This window comes from Seriola lalandi, unplaced genomic scaffold (assembly GCF_002814215.2).
Source record: "Seriola lalandi dorsalis isolate HSWRI2012SDOR001 ecotype SW California unplaced genomic scaffold, Sedor1 jcf7180002054899, whole genome shotgun sequence".
NCBI classification, from domain to species: domain Eukaryota; kingdom Metazoa; phylum Chordata; class Actinopteri; order Carangiformes; family Carangidae; genus Seriola; species Seriola lalandi.
In genome coordinates this window covers 1,026,292-1,045,744 of record NW_019525451.1, presented here as the reverse complement: position 1 = coordinate 1,045,744, position 19,453 = coordinate 1,026,292, and the positions used below count along the sequence as shown (strand labels likewise).

General features: G+C 46.6%; 1 protein-coding gene across 3 annotated transcripts in view; it reads right to left on the bottom strand.

The window, feature by feature from the left end:
* Nucleotides 1–6,549: 6,549 nt before the first annotated feature.
* xirp2a (xin actin binding repeat containing 2a) overlaps nucleotides 6,550–19,453 on the bottom strand; it is a 48,911-nt gene continuing 36,007 nt past the window's right edge. For all 3 annotated transcript variants that reach the window (XM_023429804.2, XM_023429806.2, XM_023429807.2), the window contains 6 exons: nucleotides 18,932–19,018; nucleotides 18,669–18,738; nucleotides 18,203–18,306; nucleotides 8,237–17,585; nucleotides 6,789–6,922; nucleotides 6,550–6,709 (listed from right to left, as the gene is read on the bottom strand). In XM_023429804.2, the coding sequence (XP_023285572.1) occupies nucleotides 6,828–6,922; nucleotides 8,237–17,585; nucleotides 18,203–18,306; nucleotides 18,669–18,738; nucleotides 18,932–19,018 (9,705 nt within the window). In that variant the 3' untranslated portion in view covers nucleotides 6,550–6,709; nucleotides 6,789–6,827. The remainder of the gene's footprint in view (nucleotides 6,710–6,788; nucleotides 6,923–8,236; nucleotides 17,586–18,202; nucleotides 18,307–18,668; nucleotides 18,739–18,931; nucleotides 19,019–19,453) is intronic.

Sequence of the window (19,453 nt, the reverse complement as noted above, 5' to 3'; positions counted from 1 at the left end):
GTGGGGGGAGGTGGAGGGTGGAGGGGGGAGGAGAGGAGCCGTCCAATCAGCGGCCGCCTGATGAGGGGGGGGGAGCGATAGCGACCAATCGGCCCCGGCGAGGAGGCTGATGCTGCTTTGTTTAACGGGGATTGACTTTCAGGCAACGGAGCGACTGCTGCCTGTCACGCCGGAGTGATCTGATGGCATCTGGGCAAAAATAAACCCACGTCCCGGTTAACTGCAGGGGTGGAGACAGGGGGGGTATCAGCGGAATGACTGACTGGTTCTGTCAAGGACAGGCTTATATGACAGAAACCACACTATTGATGTATATATATGTACACACACTGGTATATATAATCTCTCTACAATAAGTCAAGTTGATTGGACAATCAACAGCAAATTAAATGGTTTGGATCAGTGTTATTACATATATAAAAAGTAAATAAAAAATATACATAAATAATGTCTTAAAACAAAATTATCTTTAATTATCTTTTTTTCTCACATTAAGGCCTATCTCTGTGGTAAGCCCCCCCACCCCACCCCACCTAACAACAATAAACACTGAACTTCCCCTGCTTTCAGTTGAATCCTGAATGTTTAGTCCTTATCATTACTAAAATAAAAACTGCCCTGAGAAGTCTTTATTTGGCCTCCATACTGTTAAGGAGTTGTTTTTTGATATTTTAAAGCGGGTCATGAGTTGGAAAAGGTTGGTAACCACTGATTTAGATAATGTCAACACCAGTATGTCTTAAAATAATAATCATATTTTATATTATATTACATTTAAAGAGTTAATGGTGACTGAAAATGTTCCTGCTGGACTCCTTTCCTGTCTTGACACCAGTGGAAGTGACAGTTTTTAATGTGTCTGCAGTTCAGCCAAAGATCAACTCTAAGTGAGACAGGTCAGCATGGGGGGTTAGATGCACAGACATGATCAGAAAGCAGATTACATCCTGTCCACGGCCCAAATCTGGGTCATATACAGCATGATTGCTATTTCCACATCTGGACCAGCTGCCAGTCAGCACCAGAGGATAAATAGCCAGATATCTGCCCGGATATGTTAGTAGCCTATTCGGACCAGACTCGGTCCGCACGAACACAGGCATATGTTTGGCCAGAAGTTTTATTTGTTTTATAATGAAGTGTGGTGAAACATACTGAAGGTTACAACACCAACATCAATTTACGACCCGCCGGCCCGTGTACGGCAGTTAGAAGTTATGGATGGAGTAAATGCTTAAAGGTTGTCAATATAGACAGGCTGTACCTCGTTAGGTCGGTTAGAGTCTCTAAAATTCAAATATTCCGTTCATTTTGCGCTAACTATAAGCACATAAATATTATTTACTAATATCTACCAGGTGTACCAGTGGAGTGTGGTGACTGCTTACCTTAAAACTCTGGTTCTCGCTGGATTCCTCCGTTATCTGTGTTCCTTTAGTCCGTCCACAGGTCACAAAAATCAAAAGGCTTCCTTATAAAAGTATTCCAGGTTATGAACATCGTCATGAGAAGTCCAAAGCAGAAGACTGAGATATTTGTATCTGCTGCTCTTCCGTCACTTCTCCCTCCTTCCGGTTCCGCCTGCGGCTGTTAGCGGCTCTGCTACTGTTTGTTAGCTTTCTGGCTACAAAATGGCGGCCTCCCTGTAAAGATCGGAGCAGATTTCACCAGAGACAGCAGATAAACTGTAAAGACGATCTTTGATTTCACCACAGAGAGTAAAGAAAATGTATAGAGGATCTTTGATTTCACTTCAGGGGAAGACAGCGAACATAAGACGTAATGACGTCTCTCCATCGAAAAATAACTGTTTTTTTCACAGCTTTTCTGACTCCTAGTAGATAGACGTCTCCCCTGACCAATCAGAGCAAACTATGGGGGCGGGTACTTCTGAGGCAGGGCCAATAGGCTTTGAGAGGTGTGGAAACAGCTGAGAGCAGGGATGAGCTCTGTTTTAAATGGCTCCTAAATGTTTCCTAGGCATAAAAAAAAAAACCACTGAAGTAGTTTTCTATTATTTCATATCAAAGAGTTAAAGCAAATTTGTCCCAGTTTTCCTTTTAGAGACGTTTATGGGCGCCAGTGAACAAATGAACTATAAAGGACAATCAAACTAAAATATTAGGCCTAGAGGCCTTGAAGCTTCACAGAGCAGTTTTTGACAAGATGTAGACGTACTGTGGATCTTTTCATTGTTCCTGTATAAAGTATATTTTAATGTTTGTTATGAAATATTACTATTTTGCAGGCGAGGACTGAAAAATACAAAAAAAACGTGTGAGCTGATGTAGTTTAGGTTGGGTTGTAGTCAGGTGCAAAACAAGCACATTATCATAAACTAGAACACGTGACCTTTGAAATGAGGTCTCATAAATGGATTTTGGCCTTACAGTTCTTCTGTTACGAGCTCAGAACATTTACATATGTAAGTTGATGCAAATTGGGTTTAAAACAGTTGGGCTCTCTATTAAACAGGATTATCTCCGTATTTAAAGTGTACCATCAGTGCAAAACAATGCTCCTGTCTTCATTAGCAGTTTGGTTTTGCTTTGCAGCAAGGGAGCACCCACACACAGAGACTAAACTGCATTTAAAGTAATTCCCAGTCAACCGTCCCAAACTTTGAACACCCAGCCTACTCCTGTTTCTAATGTTTTTTAGTTGTATTCCTCTTTAGTCTTTAGTTTCCACAGACAGTGTACTAAAGAGACTTTAACTCACTTGATTTAGCGAACTCAAACTGCTGAGGCGCCATATTTCCCCCAGATAAGATTTACTATTTCACATAGACGGTGGGTTTTAGTACAACACAACAGTACAACACCTGACTATTGTTGAAAATAATAACTGACAAATTATTGACAATGAAAATAATTGCCAATTGTATTCCTTAATCACTCCTCCTCTTTACAGGCCTACATGCTGTGAAAGGATCCCTCCCTATCTATTGGTTATCTTCTAAAATTACAGTCACCAACAGGAAATATTTAATTTAAAGTATTTTTTCGGCCTTTTTATGTCTTTATCAGAGATTTGAGAGGAGAACGAGATGGGACACGATAAGGGATAAAGGTACCTGTATCCAGTTTTTATGCTATGATTATTGTGGCCAAAAAATACCATGATAACCCCATTGTATCAAACCTTCCTGCAATACAACTATTTAAGCTGAATCGGATTTATCAGATGGAATAAGTGCGGAACAGTGAACCATATAATGCAACTTTATTGGACTCTGCAAAAGAGTTGATATATATATATATGCATATACAGTATATGTATATATAAAAAATCAACTAAAAACCTTCGACGCACGAGCGGGACTGAGAATTACTTCAAATGCAGCAGAGTCTGTGTGGGCGCTCCCCCGTGGTAAAGCAAAATAAAACTGCTAATGAAGACAGGAGCGCTGGGTTTTGTGTTCGTGGTGCCCTATGAAAATGAAGATAAACCCCATAATGACGATAATGGAAATAGTTGCCAGTGTTGTTATCATCAGAAAACCCCCAGGCCACCAAGGCACTTGATTTGTCTAACTCGGAGTGCTGAAGCCTGAAACAAGCTTTGGCTGAACTTAAAAGAGTAATCCACTCGGTGGAGAGTGGGGACTGGGAATTTTGTTTCCCATCACTTCCACTGGAGTCATGTTGAGGAATCTCTTCAGAGCCATTATGGAGAGGAGGAACATCTGCAGTGGCTTGGCTTGAATGATATAAAACATGTAATATCTCAATTTACAGCCAGTTACATATAATCATATGAATGTATTTTATATTTCAGGTGATGCTGCCACTAAACAACAGTTCAAAGTTTTATTTGTCACATGTCAAGGTGAAATAAAAAGAAAAGCAAAGCAGTGAAATGAGGGTTGGCCTTGGCAAAAATCAAAATTATGAAAAGTATTACATAAATATTGCGATATTCAATATTATGGAATATCGGGCCGAGCCTGGCAGTGGCCAATCACTCTTGTAGACTACAGTTCATAATAGGTATGTGATTATTGATTGAAGACTGCTCTTTACGCTCTGGTGACCAGGCAACAAACCATACTGCAACAGACTCCCAGTCCTCTTATCAATCTGTATTTTCATTGCAACAGATAACACTGTCTGGGGTATTTTTAACAGCAGTGGGGTATGTATGGGTTTAAAGCTGCGGGGAGTAAACAATTATAAATGTACAAAATTGCATCTGATTTGGATTTTCATTGAAAATGTTACGGGGAAAAAAAAAAAAGCCCAATTAAAAAGATGCCAAACAGCATTTGAAGAGAGGATGCTGAATTATTGAACCAGCACCAGTGTTTCCTCAGCTTAAGGGAACTGTCATCACAACGTAGCATGACCCCACAGTGAATTTGTAAAGCCATCACTTTTCTGACACTAAAGTACAGTTGTTTTCTTTTTGGGTTTTTTGTTTTTTTTGCTGGTGTAATTAACATTGCAGTATATCCTCTTTTCAGGCAATTACCCTGCATGTTGAAGCTGTAACTGAGGTGAGGGAAAAAATCTGTCAGAGGTGACAAAAGCCACCTAATGGAAAAATCTGTAACTCCTACAACAGGCCTGCTCAATCAGTGAAAATCAATACGCCTTTCACCGAAGAGATCTCGGCTGGGCTGTTATCTAGGTAGGCTGTACATCACACCCAGCCAGGACGCATAAAGGGGATACAGCTAAGTCCAGCTTGTCTGTGCACCTACTGATTAAAAAGTCATATGTTGTTGTTGAGTTCATGAAGCTTTATTTCAACCAGACGTGATAGAAATGAAAAACCTCTTTATTCAGACACAGGAGAAAGCTCAAAGACAAAATACAGCTTGTAGTTAATGCACATATTGCAAGATTTGAAAATAAAGCCTGTTTAGATCAGTCGGCAAAAATATAGATATGCATACTAAGTAACATAAAGAAGAATTTCCATGTCTCTGCACACCAGGTGCGTTCAAACAAAGCTAGGTATTGAATAAAAGAGCAGGAGTATGATTTTAAAACTCAGTACAAAAACACTACATTGAATCAGAGCAGTTCATCTCTCCATGGACTTTGATGATTGATAATTACATGTGGTCAACGCTGCCTGATTAGAAGCTGAATGTCACTCGTCGTCATCGTAGTATCTGTTCCTCTTGATCTGCTCCTCCGCCGTCAGGCCTTCGCCGCCGCCGTCTTCGTCAGCCCACAAAGAAGTGGCATCTCTTCCTGCGCCGTAGCTTGTGACAAAGCTGTCACCGCTCTCATCCTTTCCCCTCACATCTCCTGCGCCGTCTCTCGTCTCCATCCCGAAATCCAAGAGGTCGTCCAGCGTCGACACCAGCGGCGTCTCCCCGGCAGGCTGACTGAAGATGTCAGATTTGAAATCAGATAGCAGACTGGAGGTGCTGGTGCTCAGGCCGGCGAAAATGTCCTCCAGGAAGCTCGATGTGCTAATCTTTGGCTCGGCGGCTTCGCTTTTGAAAGCGAGCGCTCCCTCGGCTCTCTCTGTAAGGAAATTTGTGTCTGAATAGTCTGTGGCTTCAGTGCATTTGGCACCCACTGGCACGAAAGCATCATCCCTCTGTGCCAACTGCAGCACGTCACTTGGCATCCATTTTGATTCTTCACAGCGATCAGCCTCAAAGAAATCTGCTCCTCTGGTCGTATCTGTCAAAAACAGCGACTGATTTTCCTCCTCGTCCTCATTAAACCCTTGAAACAGGATTTCATGGTCAAGCAGCGTCTGGCCTTTGTTATTGTTGTTGTTGGAGTTTGCATTCAGCGCCTGTTCCACCGTCGCCTCCTCATCTGTCAGCGTGACCTTTGCCGCCTCCCCATTGTTCATGCCATCATTATTTCCTTTATCTATCTCCTCCTGGCTCTCCCTCTCACCTGCTGCACCTTCTCCCTGCCTGTCATGTCCATTTACTTTCACTTCCTCCGCACTTTCTACACTCTTCCCCTCGTCCCTCTCCGGCACTTTCCAGCTTTCCGCGGCTCCACCGTCATTCCCATCACTTTGTTCTTTCGTTTCCACTCCAGGCTGCACTTCAGAGTCCATTTCAGAACCCACTTGCGCCGCAGCCTCAGAGCCGCTGTTTGACTCTTTAGATTCTCGAGTGTGAATAACACACACTGGCTCCTCAGCGACTGCCACGGGGGAGGCTGGAGTCTCCGGCTCTGCTGGAGTTTCTTCAGACTTTCTCACATTCTCTGTTAAACAGGCACTCTCCTGCACCATGTCATTTTCCTGGGGTCCATTTTGTTCTCTAGCTGCAGGTATATCAGTCTCTTTAAATAAAGGCTTCACAGGCTGATTCATGTGGTCATTTTCCTGAGCGGAGCCCTCCTTAGGGGGCCACGATGGCTTCACCAACTTCAGCTCCTCCCCAATAGTGAAGGCTTTCTTTGGAGAGTCTGTCTGCGGAGGCCACACGACAGAAATCTTCGCTGTGGGCTTTTTGTTTTCTTCCACTGATTTACCCGCGTCATAATCCTGAGCAGCTGATGAGCTCTGAGCAGCGGAACATCTGTAATCTATGACTTTCTTTTCAGGTGATGGTGATTTGACTTTTGTCTTTTCAGCTGAATCCTGCTGAGTTTTATTAGTCCATTGTTCTTTGTGTGGTTTCTGTCCAAATCCCTCGTCGTAATTTCCTTTGGACTTGAACAGTTGCTTGAAGTGTGGTTTGCAGTACATCCGTCCATGGAGAGAGGCGTAGTTGCCAAGACTGGTGGAGAGAAAAAAAAGGTTAAAAGAGTGCAAGGTGGAAGAATAGGAACGCTTTGTGCTCTGTGAAGCAGATTCACCTTAGTTTGCCTCTGCAGTGTTCACAGCGGAAGCAGCTTTTATGGAAGTTTTGTTTGTCTGCGATCAGCGACTCCATGGGGTACACCCTCTTCCGACACACCCTGCACAGTTCGCACTCTGGAATTCGAATTTTCTGCAGGAAGAAGAAGGAAACAGTTTTTATTTTACAGCGCTGATATGCCTTTAATTTACGAGGAGGTAATTTAATGCAAATTACAGGGAAGATACAGACGTTGAATTTCCACTGAATTAATTCCAATTAATTGCTAATAAATTTCTCTTGGGACTTGAGAGTCTAACGAACATTGATTTTCCCTTCCACAACATTTTCTTTGGGTTAGTGGCTTTTCATACATCATCATATCTAAACATGGCGTAACACAAGTAGCACAAGTATAAAAGCGACTTTAGCTTAGGTTTAGCTAACCTTAGCCTCCTCAGGCCAGTGGTCACACCAGACCACGTGAGGCTGTAGCAGCTTGTTTATAACTTTCTACTTCTCATTAGTAAAAGTGAGATCGTTATTTATTCCTTCAAAAGGTCCAAAGTCTCACTTTAAGTCAGTGTTCAGCAGCAAATATGTAATTCTCTGTATAGTTTTTTTTTTGCAAATTAATGTAAGTTAATTAAAAATGTCCATCACAATTTATTGTAAGTCTATAATGTAATATAATATAATAAATAATGAACTACTTGTGTTTAAATGTACAATTCCTATAATAATTAATATTAAATTACATCTTTCTTTCATTAGAAAGTGTTAAAATATAATGAGATTATAAAAAATGATTTAAAAAAAGGACAAAAAAGGAACTGTATAATAAGGGATGACAGCAAACACAATTAAACTGCTGTTATCAACTGTGTTAGTGTGGATGCTTCTAGATGTGAGAAAATATACTGTAGAAAAATACACTATATTATAATTAGTATCAGTATTACAATTGCAGGGTTTGAGAGACCATTCTTTGACTCCCTGGTAATTATCTAGAAGTTAAAAATACTTTATTTTGAAAACCTTATCTTCAAACTGAAAAGTTTAAAGTATTATTTTCATTTCCAGCCGATTGTCTCGCAGCCAGAACAGCGTCACACACCGAGGCAGGAGAAATATTAGTTCAATATGTTAGCATCACTTCCAGCTGCACACATCACAGGCATGAATAAACAGGACAAAGTGTGACCTGTGAAAGTTAAAAGGTGTGTAAAGTGAGAGCTGCTCCGAGCTTCCACATTTCAAATAAAGGGGAACACGTCAAAATAAAAACTCACGGGACGAAAACAACAGTGTCAAACTCGTGTTAATGCTTTGTTTTATTATTATTATTATTATTATTATTTGTATTTTCACACACTGCAGATGATGCCTTTAAATGTTCACACACGAGGGATGTTAAACACACCGTCAGGCAGGTTTAGTATCCTCATGCCGCGCGGCTCGGTTTACCCGTCACGACAGTCTCGTGCTGATGCGTTACGATCTGCGAGCTCCTCTGCTCCGTGACGCTGAAGCCCAGGTTCTGGAAAACTCCCTGGCTCTCGGCCCACGACTGCTGGAAGCTCCTCAGCAGTTCCTCGGTGGTGGCCTCGGGGGGCACGGCCACCGTCGGGACGCTGCCTCTCACCACGTCGGCGTAGGACGGGGGGTTACCGCGGGTCAGGGAGCTCCCCGAGCGCGTCTCGCTCATCGTCTCCGTGGTCACGTTTCCAAAGTCGTCGACGCTGCAGAATTGCTCGGTGACCAGCGTCGTCTCGGAGTGACCCGCCGGCTCCGAGCGGGCCGACTCAGACTCCCTTCGTTCTATCTGTTCTCTCAGCTCGCGGGCGGCCTGAGAACTGTGCTCTCCCGTCTCGAACACATCCTTTATCGCTTTGACTTTGAACATGGGGATTTCATCGGTCCTCTGAGCGTGAGGGTCGACCTCTGCGTCCTCCGTGTCGCTCCCCAGCCTCTCTGTGATCACAATCGGCTCCTTCCTGGAGTAAACTTTTGGCTTGGGAGACTCGAATCTGTTCACCAGCTTCGACAGGTCGACCCTCGGGAGATCCTCTTTCAGAAGATCTAAGGTCACGACCTCGGCGCCTTCCTCGGCCTCAGCCCCGAGACGTTCGGGGATATCGATGGGATCCCTCCGCATGTACGTCCTGTTCACCTCAGCCCTCTGCGCCTCCTCGAAGAAAGACTTTTTGTCCTTGACGGTCATCATGGAGTCACCCACTTCTGCGACATCCACCGACCCCTGCTCGGGCTGCTCCACCAGAGTCTCGCCGTCGCTTAACGGGGACGGTTGCTCTCTTTCAGCCGCCAAACTCTCGGGTACCGGCGCGGGAGGAGGAGGAGGAGGAGGAGGAGGGGTGACGCCGCCGGAGAGCTTGGATGTGGAGTCCCTCAGCTTCATCAGCTTCTCCGAGCGGCTCATGGTGGGAGACGGCGTGGCCCTGCTGAAGGTGGACGTGGGCGTGTGCGACTTGCGAGGAGGGGGCGGCGGCGTCCCCACGGATTTGTAAGGCGGAGGAGACGGCGTCACTCTGCGCGGCGAGTCCACCCTCCTCGATTCAATGCTGATGAAGGTGGGTGAGGGGGTGCGGATGCTCGCCAACGGAGAGGACCCCTCCCTCAGCTCCTGATGCGACATCTTCTCTTCCACCACTTTCTTCTCAGTTTTGGAGAAGCCGAACATCTTGGCGGACGCGCCGCTGAAAACCCTCTTGTCTGGTTTCGGGAGAACTGGCGGAGGCGCCGGCGGTTCCTCTTTCTCTTCTTCTCCCTGCTTTTCCACAGCTGTCGAGTTCTGCTCCAGGAACGTGATCTTTGTGTGAACGATGTTCCTCACATAGGCCATCAACTCTTTCAACTTTTTCTTACTTTGCTGTTTAGCTATTTCGCTTAAATTTTTCTTCTCATCCGCGCCCGTCACCCACTCAGGGAGCTCGCTTATAATCATCCTGACAGCGTTGGAGTCTATTTTGCTCGGCGTGCCCTCCAGCTCTTTCATTTGAGCGAGCAGCCTCTGCATCGCATTACATCTCTCTAAATCTGTGATTTCTTCTGAATGAGCCTCGTCCTTCTGGCCCGTTTTCCCCGTCGCTTTCACAGACGCGCATTTCGTCTCACCTCTCGCCTTCCCCACCTTTATCTGCGTTTTATTTGTTTCCACTGCTCGTTGCTTTACTTGCTGCGTCTGCATCTGAACGGCCTCTTGCCTCTCCGTCACCACCGCCGCCGCCTCCTCGTGTCTCTGAATGTGCTCTGCCTTCATGCTCTGCTGACTGTGGGTGACAGATACATGGCCTTGCCCTTGGTGAGTCGCTGCAGATGTTATCTTGGTCACCTTAGGCATTAAAGCCGTAACCGACGGCGACAGCTTCACTTCAGCCTCCTTCTTTTGCACCTGCTTTCCCTTTTTCGTGTGAACCTCGACTTCCTTCGCAGGTGGGGTCACCTGACTTTTCTTCTCCTTTACTTTCATTTCTGTTTTCATCTCAGTTCTTGCTGATGTCAGCTGGATGTTTTCCTGACTCACATTTGTTTCGCTCGTCCGTGACACGCTACTTTTCTCTTGCTGTGAATGCATTTCACTTTTCATTACATCCTTTTGTCCCGAGCTGTCGTACTTTTCCTCTTTCTTCTCCGTCGGCATCTTAAAGGTTTTCACCTTGAAACTCGGAGTTACCTTTGGAATTTTAGTGGGTTGAGAAGGACTCATTTTTCCCTCCTGTGTCGGAGGCACATTAATATTCTTTACATCCTCAGCTTTCAATGTGACCGCAGCCTGGCTTTGAAGATTTACATTTTCCTGGACAGCACTCTGTGTGGCAGTGATAGACCTGGTGCTGGATTTCTTAATAAACTGCTGCTGCTCCGCCACGGAGGAGGTGACCACGTTCGAGCATGACTGGACTTGGATATGTGAGGCCTCGTGGTGAGAGTGAGAGACAGAGGAGGTCTGATGTTTGTGTGCGGTTTGACTCTTTTTAACAGCATCAGCTGAGGTGAGTGTTTTTTCTGAGGAGTGCATTTTTTCCACAGACACATTTGAAGATCCGGCAGCTAATTTCTTATTTACCACTGAGATCACGGGCTTGCTCAAAGGGATCTGGGAAGGGGTTTTCTTTGCAGGTGGGTGTTGTGCCAATGTCTCATCTTTGGAAATGCTCTCGGCTTCTTCGACCTTTGCCCTCGTCACTTCCGTCGTCACCTCTCTCTCGGCGCTGTGTGCTGTAGAAAGCTCGGGACTGGCGGCAGAGAGGGGGGTATTGACCGGTGGGGAAGTGGGAGTTGTGACTCTACTCTGATCCGTTTCCTCTTTCTCCATCCTCTGTTGGCGATACCGTTCCTCTGCGAGCATGAGAGGGGTTTTAAACTTGCGGGCGTAAGGTCTCGGGTTCGGGGTTGGCGCAGGGTCAGGAGATGGGGGCAGTTTGATGGGTGGGACGAACCTTTTGGTCTCTCTCTGCATCGGTTTCACTGCCGGGGCGCTTGGTATTTTCGTTGCTGCCGATTCAGACTGGATCTGTTTGCTCGTTTCAATCCGTTTGCTCGTTTCGATCTGTTTGCACGTTTCAATCTGTTTGCATGTTTCAATCTGTTTGCACGTTTCCTTTTTCACCTCCTGAACTTTAACCTCTTCTTTGTGGTCTGTTGACATTGATGTTTCCTGACCAGCAGGGAGCTGAACTGGAGCCGGAACCGGAGCTGGAGTTGGAGCCGGAGCCGGAGGTGGTGGAGGAGTCGGTTGCTTTTTCTGCCATTTGGGTTTCACTTGTATGGTTGGCTTCTGCGTTTCTGGTTGCTTTGGCACTTTGAATAAAGGCCTGCCGAGGGGTTTCCCCGACTTTGCAGGGGGAGGCTGAGGCATCGCACTCAGCTCTTGCAGCGAGGGAGGTGGAGGGAGAAAATCCTGTCCGCTTGCAGAGGGTGCAGACGGAGGAGGAGGAGGAGGAGGAGGAGGGGGGAAGAATTCAGGCTCAGACTTTATGCATTCTACGGGGGGCGGAGGTGGCGGAGGTGGGGGCGGGAGGTCGCCGTCCTGCATCGCGTTGAAAGGTCGCGATGAGGGGAACGCCGGGCTCTCCAGCACCGGCGGCGGCGGTGGAGGGAGGGAGAGCTCAGACTCTGAGGGCGGAGGTGGGGAAGAGGGAGGAGGGGGGAAGTGGATCTCCGGTTTTGCCTTTTTGATCATACCTTTCCCTTTCACATCAAGGTTACGGTGATCGCTCTTCATATTCCTGACGCTCTGCTTTTGTGCGAGAGCCTTATTCTCCGTTTGCTTTTGAGACGTCGACGTTTGCTCCGACGCCGTCACATTCTGCCTGTGCGTGACAGTTTTCTCCGTCACTGTAGTCTGCACCTGTTTGATCGTCTTGGTTTCACATATTTGCTTGTTTGATATTCTTGTCTGTGATGCCTTTTGTACGTCTTTCATCACATTCACATCAGCTGCTTTAGTCTCTGTTTGTTCATTATTAGTCGTTTGTTTATTCTTTATCATAATAGGCTTAGGAGCTTGTATTTTCTGCGGGGGCTGAGCTTTCTGTTTCTCTTCCTTTATGCTCTTCTGTTGAGAGGCCCCAGCAGTATTGTCTGCTTTGGCTTCAGTAACAGAGTGGCCCTCTTGGGTTATTACCTGTGTTTTCACTGATTTGCTCTCGATGTGCCTCTGTGTGTGCGTCTGTGATTCACTGCTCTGAGAAAGGTTTTTCACAGCGGGGGCTGGAGTGTCTGCTACACTCTCGCTCTTAGCTTCATGTGCCTGTTCATGCTCCCTTTGCTTTACAGTTAATGGATTTTTCATGGGCACTTTTGCTTGCTTACTCTTGGCCGCGTACATACGTTTCGGTTTTGAATACTGTTTTCTTTCCATTAGACACTTGATCGCCCCTTGAACGTCCCCTTTTACCACCTCCTCTTTTTCCGTCTGTGTCGACTCCTGCCCTTCGTACAGACACTTTATGGACGTCTTAACGTCTCCTTCGATGCTTCCCCTGCGCTGCATTTTCGAAGCCGCCGTCGGCTCCATCAAGAGCTGGATCGTGGCTTTAACGTCACCTTGTTCGCTCACTTGATGCTGGTAAATCTTTTTCTCGCTCGACGCCTCGTGTAAACTCAGCATGGCGGTGTGGATGTCTCCCTTAACGACCTCCTCTTTTTCCATTTCTTTCACAGTTTGCGTCGCCTCCTCCAGGGACTTCAGGGTCCCTTTGATGTCTCCTGGCACTAAATCTTCCACAGTCACTTCTGTTTTAGTGGTTGCAGATTTCTCCAGTGACTCGAGAGCACCTCTGATGTCTCCCTTGACTATTTCCGGCTTTTCCATTTCTTTGGCTTGATGCTGGGCCTCCTCCAGAGACCTCAGCGTGGTGTTTATGTTTCCCTTCACCACTTCCTCTTTCTCCATTACCACTTTCTGATTGATAGCTTGGGTCAGCGAGTCCATGGCCGCGCTGAGGTCACCTTTAACAATATCCTTTGACTCCAGGTTTCGGTAGCTGACAGCCGGCTCCGTCATGAAGACTTTAACAGTGCTGTATACGTCACCGGGAACTATATCTTCCTCCGCCACGGTGCGACCAATCTGCTGCTGATTCCTCCGCAACAAGATCTTGGTCTCTTCGATGTCGCCTCCGATGATGTGCTCCTTCTCCGCCTTTTCCTCGACTTCGTCAGATTCGCTCTGAAGCTGTCTCAGGTAGTCCAAGGCGCCGGACTCGATGCACGTGGAGTAAAAGCTGACGTTACCCCTCTCCGTGTCTCCCACCTTTATCCTTCTAGAGTCTTCTCCGCCCGAGTTGGAGAGAAGACGGTGAAGAGTCCTGCTGACGTTCCCTTGGATGATGTCCTCTTTCTCCAGACTAGTCCTCTCACCTTTATTTAAGAGGGAGTAGATCGTCAGCCTCACGTCTCCTTTCTCGTCCTCTTGAATCAGAATGCCACGCTTGGAGGAGCCTTCATCCTTGAGCAGATTGTTTATAGCCTCTTGAATGTCACCGCGGATAATTTCCTCTTTTTCGACATTGATTCCCTTCTCCTGGTTGAATAACTGCTTCACGGTGGTGTTGATGTTGCCCCGCTCCTCCTGGTCGATGGTTATCCCTCTCTCCGTGGCCTCCCTGCGGTTCAGGAGGTTCATCATTATGTTGCTCAGATCCCCTCTGATGATCTCTTCTTTCTGGATCTGAGGAGCCTCCTGGTTCATGAGTTTATACTTCGCCATGCGGACGTCACCGATCTCATCCGTCTCGATGAGGATCCCTTGCGAGTCCACCATTTTCTGACAGTAAAGCTCCTCAAGCGTCTCTTTGATACTTTTGCCTATTATTTCCGTCTTTTCCATGCTGCTCTCGTTGAACTCGTGGAACGGGGTGCTTTCAAATAGCCACGTCGTCGACTTCACGTCGGCCTGTGGAATCTCCTCCTTTGTCACAACGAGCTCCATGTCATCCGTCTCTTTGATGCTGTCGAGCGGCTGTTTCTCAAAGAGCCACACTGACTGTTTGACATCCCCTTTCATTACTTCCTCCTTTGTTACTCTCTCCATGCCGTCGTACTCGGCGCCTTCTCCGTGGATCTCATCAATGGTGCGGGTTTCAAACATCCAAGTGGCGGATCTGACATCGCCCTTTTGGATCTCGCTCACGCTGACGGTCCTGATGTACTTTTGAGACATCTCATCGGTTTCAAACCGCTGCTTGTTCGTCTTCACGTCACCGCCTTGGATATCGGCGACTGTTTTTGATCTCTCTTTTATTTCTTCTGTAATTTCATCCAAAGGTTGCGTTTCAAACTTCCATCTGGCAGAGCTAACGTCTCCTTTGTTGACGCCTTCCTCAGTCACAGCTTTAATAACGTAGACCTCCTCTGAGTCTCTAATTGAATCCAGCGGCTTTGTTTCAAACAGCCATCGGGCCCCCACCACATCTCCCCTCATGACTTCTTCTTTGGTGACTGTAGTCACTTCATGATAATGGCCCTCCTTGTCACGGATGGCGTACAGCGGCTGAGTTTCAAACATCATAGTGTAATTTTTCACATCTCCCCTTTCCACTTCATCTCGAAAGATACTTGTGAGTTTTGAAATATCAGTCTCAGAGGATTCCTCTTTGATCTGATCCAGAGAGAACGTCTCGAAGATGAATCGGCCTTTGTCAACGTCACCCCCCTGAACGTCGGTCACGGTGCGGGTTTCCCTCGCCTCTGTGACGTCATCGCGGATGGCATCAATCGGCTGGTTCTCAAACATCCAGGTGCAGTTGCCGACGTTTCCCTTCTGGATGTCCTCGGCCTGCTGCGTCTTCAGCCTCTGCATCATTTCCTCAGAGGTGGAGGTCATGATGTCCGAGGAGCGATTCTCGAAGATGTACTTCATCCTCGAAACGTCGCCCGACTGGACGTCGATTTCGGTGACCCTCCGGAAAGAGCTGCCGTCGTCTCCCGTGATGTTTTCGAGATTCTCCGTTTCAAAGAGGAAGCGAGCCAGTCGCACGTCTTTTCCCTGGATGTCTTCTTGGTTTACGGTGCAGGTCTTCAGAATGGTCTCCGACTCAGACTCGGTGTGATCACGTATGTTGTCGAGCGTCTGGGTCTCGAAGAGCCACGTGCACGTTTTGACGTCGCCTTTCTGCACTTCCTCGACGTCAGTCTCGCTCTTCTCCACCTTTTCATACAGGACATCCATCGGCTGAGTCTCAAACAGCCACCTGCAAGTCTTCACGTCTCCCTTTTCTATTTCGACACCCTCCTCAGTTTTACGTTCTTCATCTTCACAGCTGCTGAAAAATTTAATGGCATCGAGCGGCTGCGTTTCAAACAACCACTTGGCTGTTTTGACGTCCCCGGACTCGATCTCCTGTTTGGATATACCTTTGATGATCTGAAACTTATTGATGCTGTCGTCGAACTCGTCAATAGGACGCGTCTCAAACATCCACCTGCAGCTGCGCACGTCGCCCTTCACGATCTCCTCCCGCCTCACGGTCTTCACCTCGTGGTAATGGCCGGCGCTGTCCTGCACGGCATACATCGGGGTAGATTCGAAAAGAACTCTATTGGATTTGACGGATCCGCTCGTGACACCTTCAACTTGGATTTTTTGTGCGCCTTCACACTTGCTTAAATCCATAGTTTCAAACCTTTCTTTATAGTTTGTCACGTCTCCTTTGTCGAGAGCTTCGATGTTCACAGTCCTTGTGATCTCCTTCTTCTCCTCCCTTATGTTCTCCAGCGGCTGGCTTTCAAAGACCCACTTCTGATGCCTCACGTCGCCCTTTTCTTCCTCGGATGCAACCATTTTCGTAAGTTTTCCCACTTCAAGCAGTTCTTTCAGGTTCTCCATGGGTACCGTTTCAAACAGATGTTTTGCGGACTGAACATCGCCGCCAACAATCTCCTCGCAGGGTAAATTTTGAGCATTGGCGTTGTCTTTCAGAGTATCCATCGGCTGCGTCTCAAAAATCAAACAGTGTTTCCTTACATCAGCTCCAATTATCTCCTCCCTTTGCTTCCTGGAGCTCTCCCATTCCTCGTCCTTAATGGTGTCAAGCGTCTTCGTCTCGAAAAGCCATCTGCCTTTGTTCACGCCGCCTTGAGTGTTGTCCTCCATTGAAATACCACATATCAGCTTTACCTGAGCAGGGTCTTTGTTGATCATATCCAGGGGCTGGGTTTCAAACATCCACCGTGACGTCTTCACGTCTCCTTTCTCCTCGGTCTCCTCCCTGCGGATGGTGGTGATCTCCAGGATCTCTCCCGAATCCCCCCTGATGACACACATGGGCTGGGTCTCAAACATGCGAGTGGTCGTCTTCACATCCCCCTTGATCTCCTCCAGCTCCGACTTCAGGTTCAGGAAGTGGCTCTCCTCGATGGTTTCTGTTTTGCCGAGGGAATCCAGATGCTGGGTCTCAAAGAGATACCTGGCGGTTTTGACATCTCCTCCGGTGATGTCTCTGGTGACGACGGCGTCCGCCTCCTGCTCGTCCTCTTGGTAGATCTTGTTCAAATAATCGAGAGGCTGCGTCTCAAAAAGCCACGTAGCGGTGCGGACATCTCCTCTTGCGAGATCTATCGATTTTTGTGACTGCTCAGCTGAATTAGGAGTCTCTGTCCCAAGAGCGTCCATGGGCTGAGTCTCGAACATCCAAGCTGTGTATCTGACATCTTTACCAGCAATGATTTCCTGCTGGGCGATATTCCTCACCTCATCCTCATCTGGCGTGTCATCTTTGATCGTGTCTAGCGGCTTGTTTTCGAACATCCACCGCATGGACTGCACTTCGCCTTTCAGGATCTCCTCCCACTCCACGTACTCTCCGTCGGGGCTCGAGCACCTACTCGAACCGTTGCCGTCGTTTTCGAAAATGTAGCGCGCCTGCTGGACGTCGCCCATCATTTCTTCGCTCTCCAGGTCTTTCCTTTCCGCGTCGGTGAGCTGACTCAAGAAGTCGGCCTCGAGGTTCTTGCGGACCTCCGGATGAATGTGCTTGTAGAGGCGCTTCAGCTCAGCCATGCTCTTGTGTTTAAAATATTGTTCCTTGTTGACGGCGCACTTACTCTGGGAGGATGACTCCTGAACCTGGGAAGTGTACTCGTACTCGGGGACTTCCTGCGACACCTGCACCAGGTTTGAGGGCGGGGGAGGGAAGCGATCTGCCGCCTCATAAGCCGCCGACGAGGCGGACGTTACTGATGAGGCAGAGGCAGTCTTTACCGTGGAGGAAGTGTCGTAGCTCGTCATTGCTGAAGCTTTGGAGGACTGGTATATTGGTACCCATTGAAACTGGCTGACATCCACATCAACCTTTGAGTGGTTGGAAAGAAGAATTATGTGTTGTAGTTAAAGAAATAATATCTGACATTTTCCATTCTCTGAGTAAAGAAATAAAAACGGGCAGCTTTGAAGCACAGGGTAATTTAGAAAATTAAGCATCAATTTTCAAGCTAAAATACTGATCATTACAAATCTGGTTTCTATGATTTTCTGCAGCAGAGTCAAAGTTATTTTCTGAAGCTAGAAGAAGAAAAAAGGCAGAGCAGAAAAACCAACCTGATTTGGATGTAAATGCACAAATACTGACACGTCATATTCTGTTACGCACGTTCCTAATTACGGACTTGATTGAAATATTCATTGAAGATCACTTTTCAGTGCAGACAGTAATGTGAGTTCTTGTTTTAGACTGGGGATTTTCCTTTTAACACAGTGTGGGAAAAAAAACGCTTCAGACTTTGACTCTGTAATGACACAAGGTCTTTTATCCATTTCAATTTATTCTCCATCAGCTCATGGCATGAGCAATTTCTTTTTGATGATTTCATGATGTGGCCTCATCTTCACACTGATACCTCATAAGAAAAATAAAGAAGTAAAAAAAACTAAAACTATCATCTATTTAGATAAACAGACAGCATCATTACCTTAATTTCCTTGGCTGGTGCAGCTTCCTCAATCGTTTTTTCATACTGCTGCTTCAAAGCCTGAGTGGAAACCTTTGGTAGGTCCTCTCCTCCGACGAGCATAACTGAATTAGACACAAGGAGAAGGCTGCCTCATTAAGTCATTCGCAGTGAGGGAGCTCAGGGGGATTGGAAAGGGAAATAAATCATTTCATTAAAAACCTGAGTAGTTTTCATTTTCTGAAACCATGCAGCGGTGATTGCCCAATTTCCACTTTCCAATATTTTACCTTCCTGACTCTGCCCTGATTAGATTTGCTGCTATGCACTGAATAGAAAATCATCTGCACTCCAACACATTTTTATAGCTCATCCCTTATTCAGCCATAGTGGGAACAATCATTAATATACAGGACACAAGCAGTGCTGCGATAAAAACCTGCAAATTACAATATTAAAAAAAAGAAAAAGGCATGTGCAGACTAACCTGTTTCATTGTAATGGTTCCCGTAACTGCCAGCCACATTGTTATGGTGGACTCTCTGATCGTGGACCACCTGTGAAAAGATGGAGGCAAATGATTGATGTACTGTTTACTCTCAGAGCAGCATCCGACTGTTTTCAATCAGGGAGAAGCATGAGGCAAATTTTCTATATAAAGGTTTTGTAAAATGCAACAGGAAGCTCTGAAATAACAAGAGAGCGTGTTTATTAGCAGCGAGACGAACCGGCGAGTGTGACAACCAGTACCTCTTGTTGACTGTGAAGGAGGGCTGTGGCGGGGACGACCTCCCTGGCACTGCTTCTCACCGTCACCTGCGAGGAGCTTGACACTTCCTGTCAAACACAGAGACGAGGGAATGACAGCGTGTGCAACAAAAAAAAAAATGGCCGCAAACACACGCGAGAGAGAGACACACACACACACACACACACACACACAAACAAACGCCACGGTTTCATCACCTCATGACTGCGAGCTTTAAGAAACAGAGGAGTCATTTTTATATTATGAAAACGCTTAATAAAATCCCTCCGTGGCTGGAAACAAATGCTTTTCCATTACGGAGCCGCTTCCAAAGAAACTACTGAGTTTAAATTCCACTGAAGGAAGAATTTCAGTGTTGGAGAGAAACAGCAATAGATGAAACTGCATCAGCCGGTTCCTCCAGTGAGATTCATGCAATTTGAAGGGGATGAAAGAGAAATATGATATTTTAGCTTGTATCCTCTGCTGTTAACATGAAAGATACATGGTTGGTGGTGGTGGTG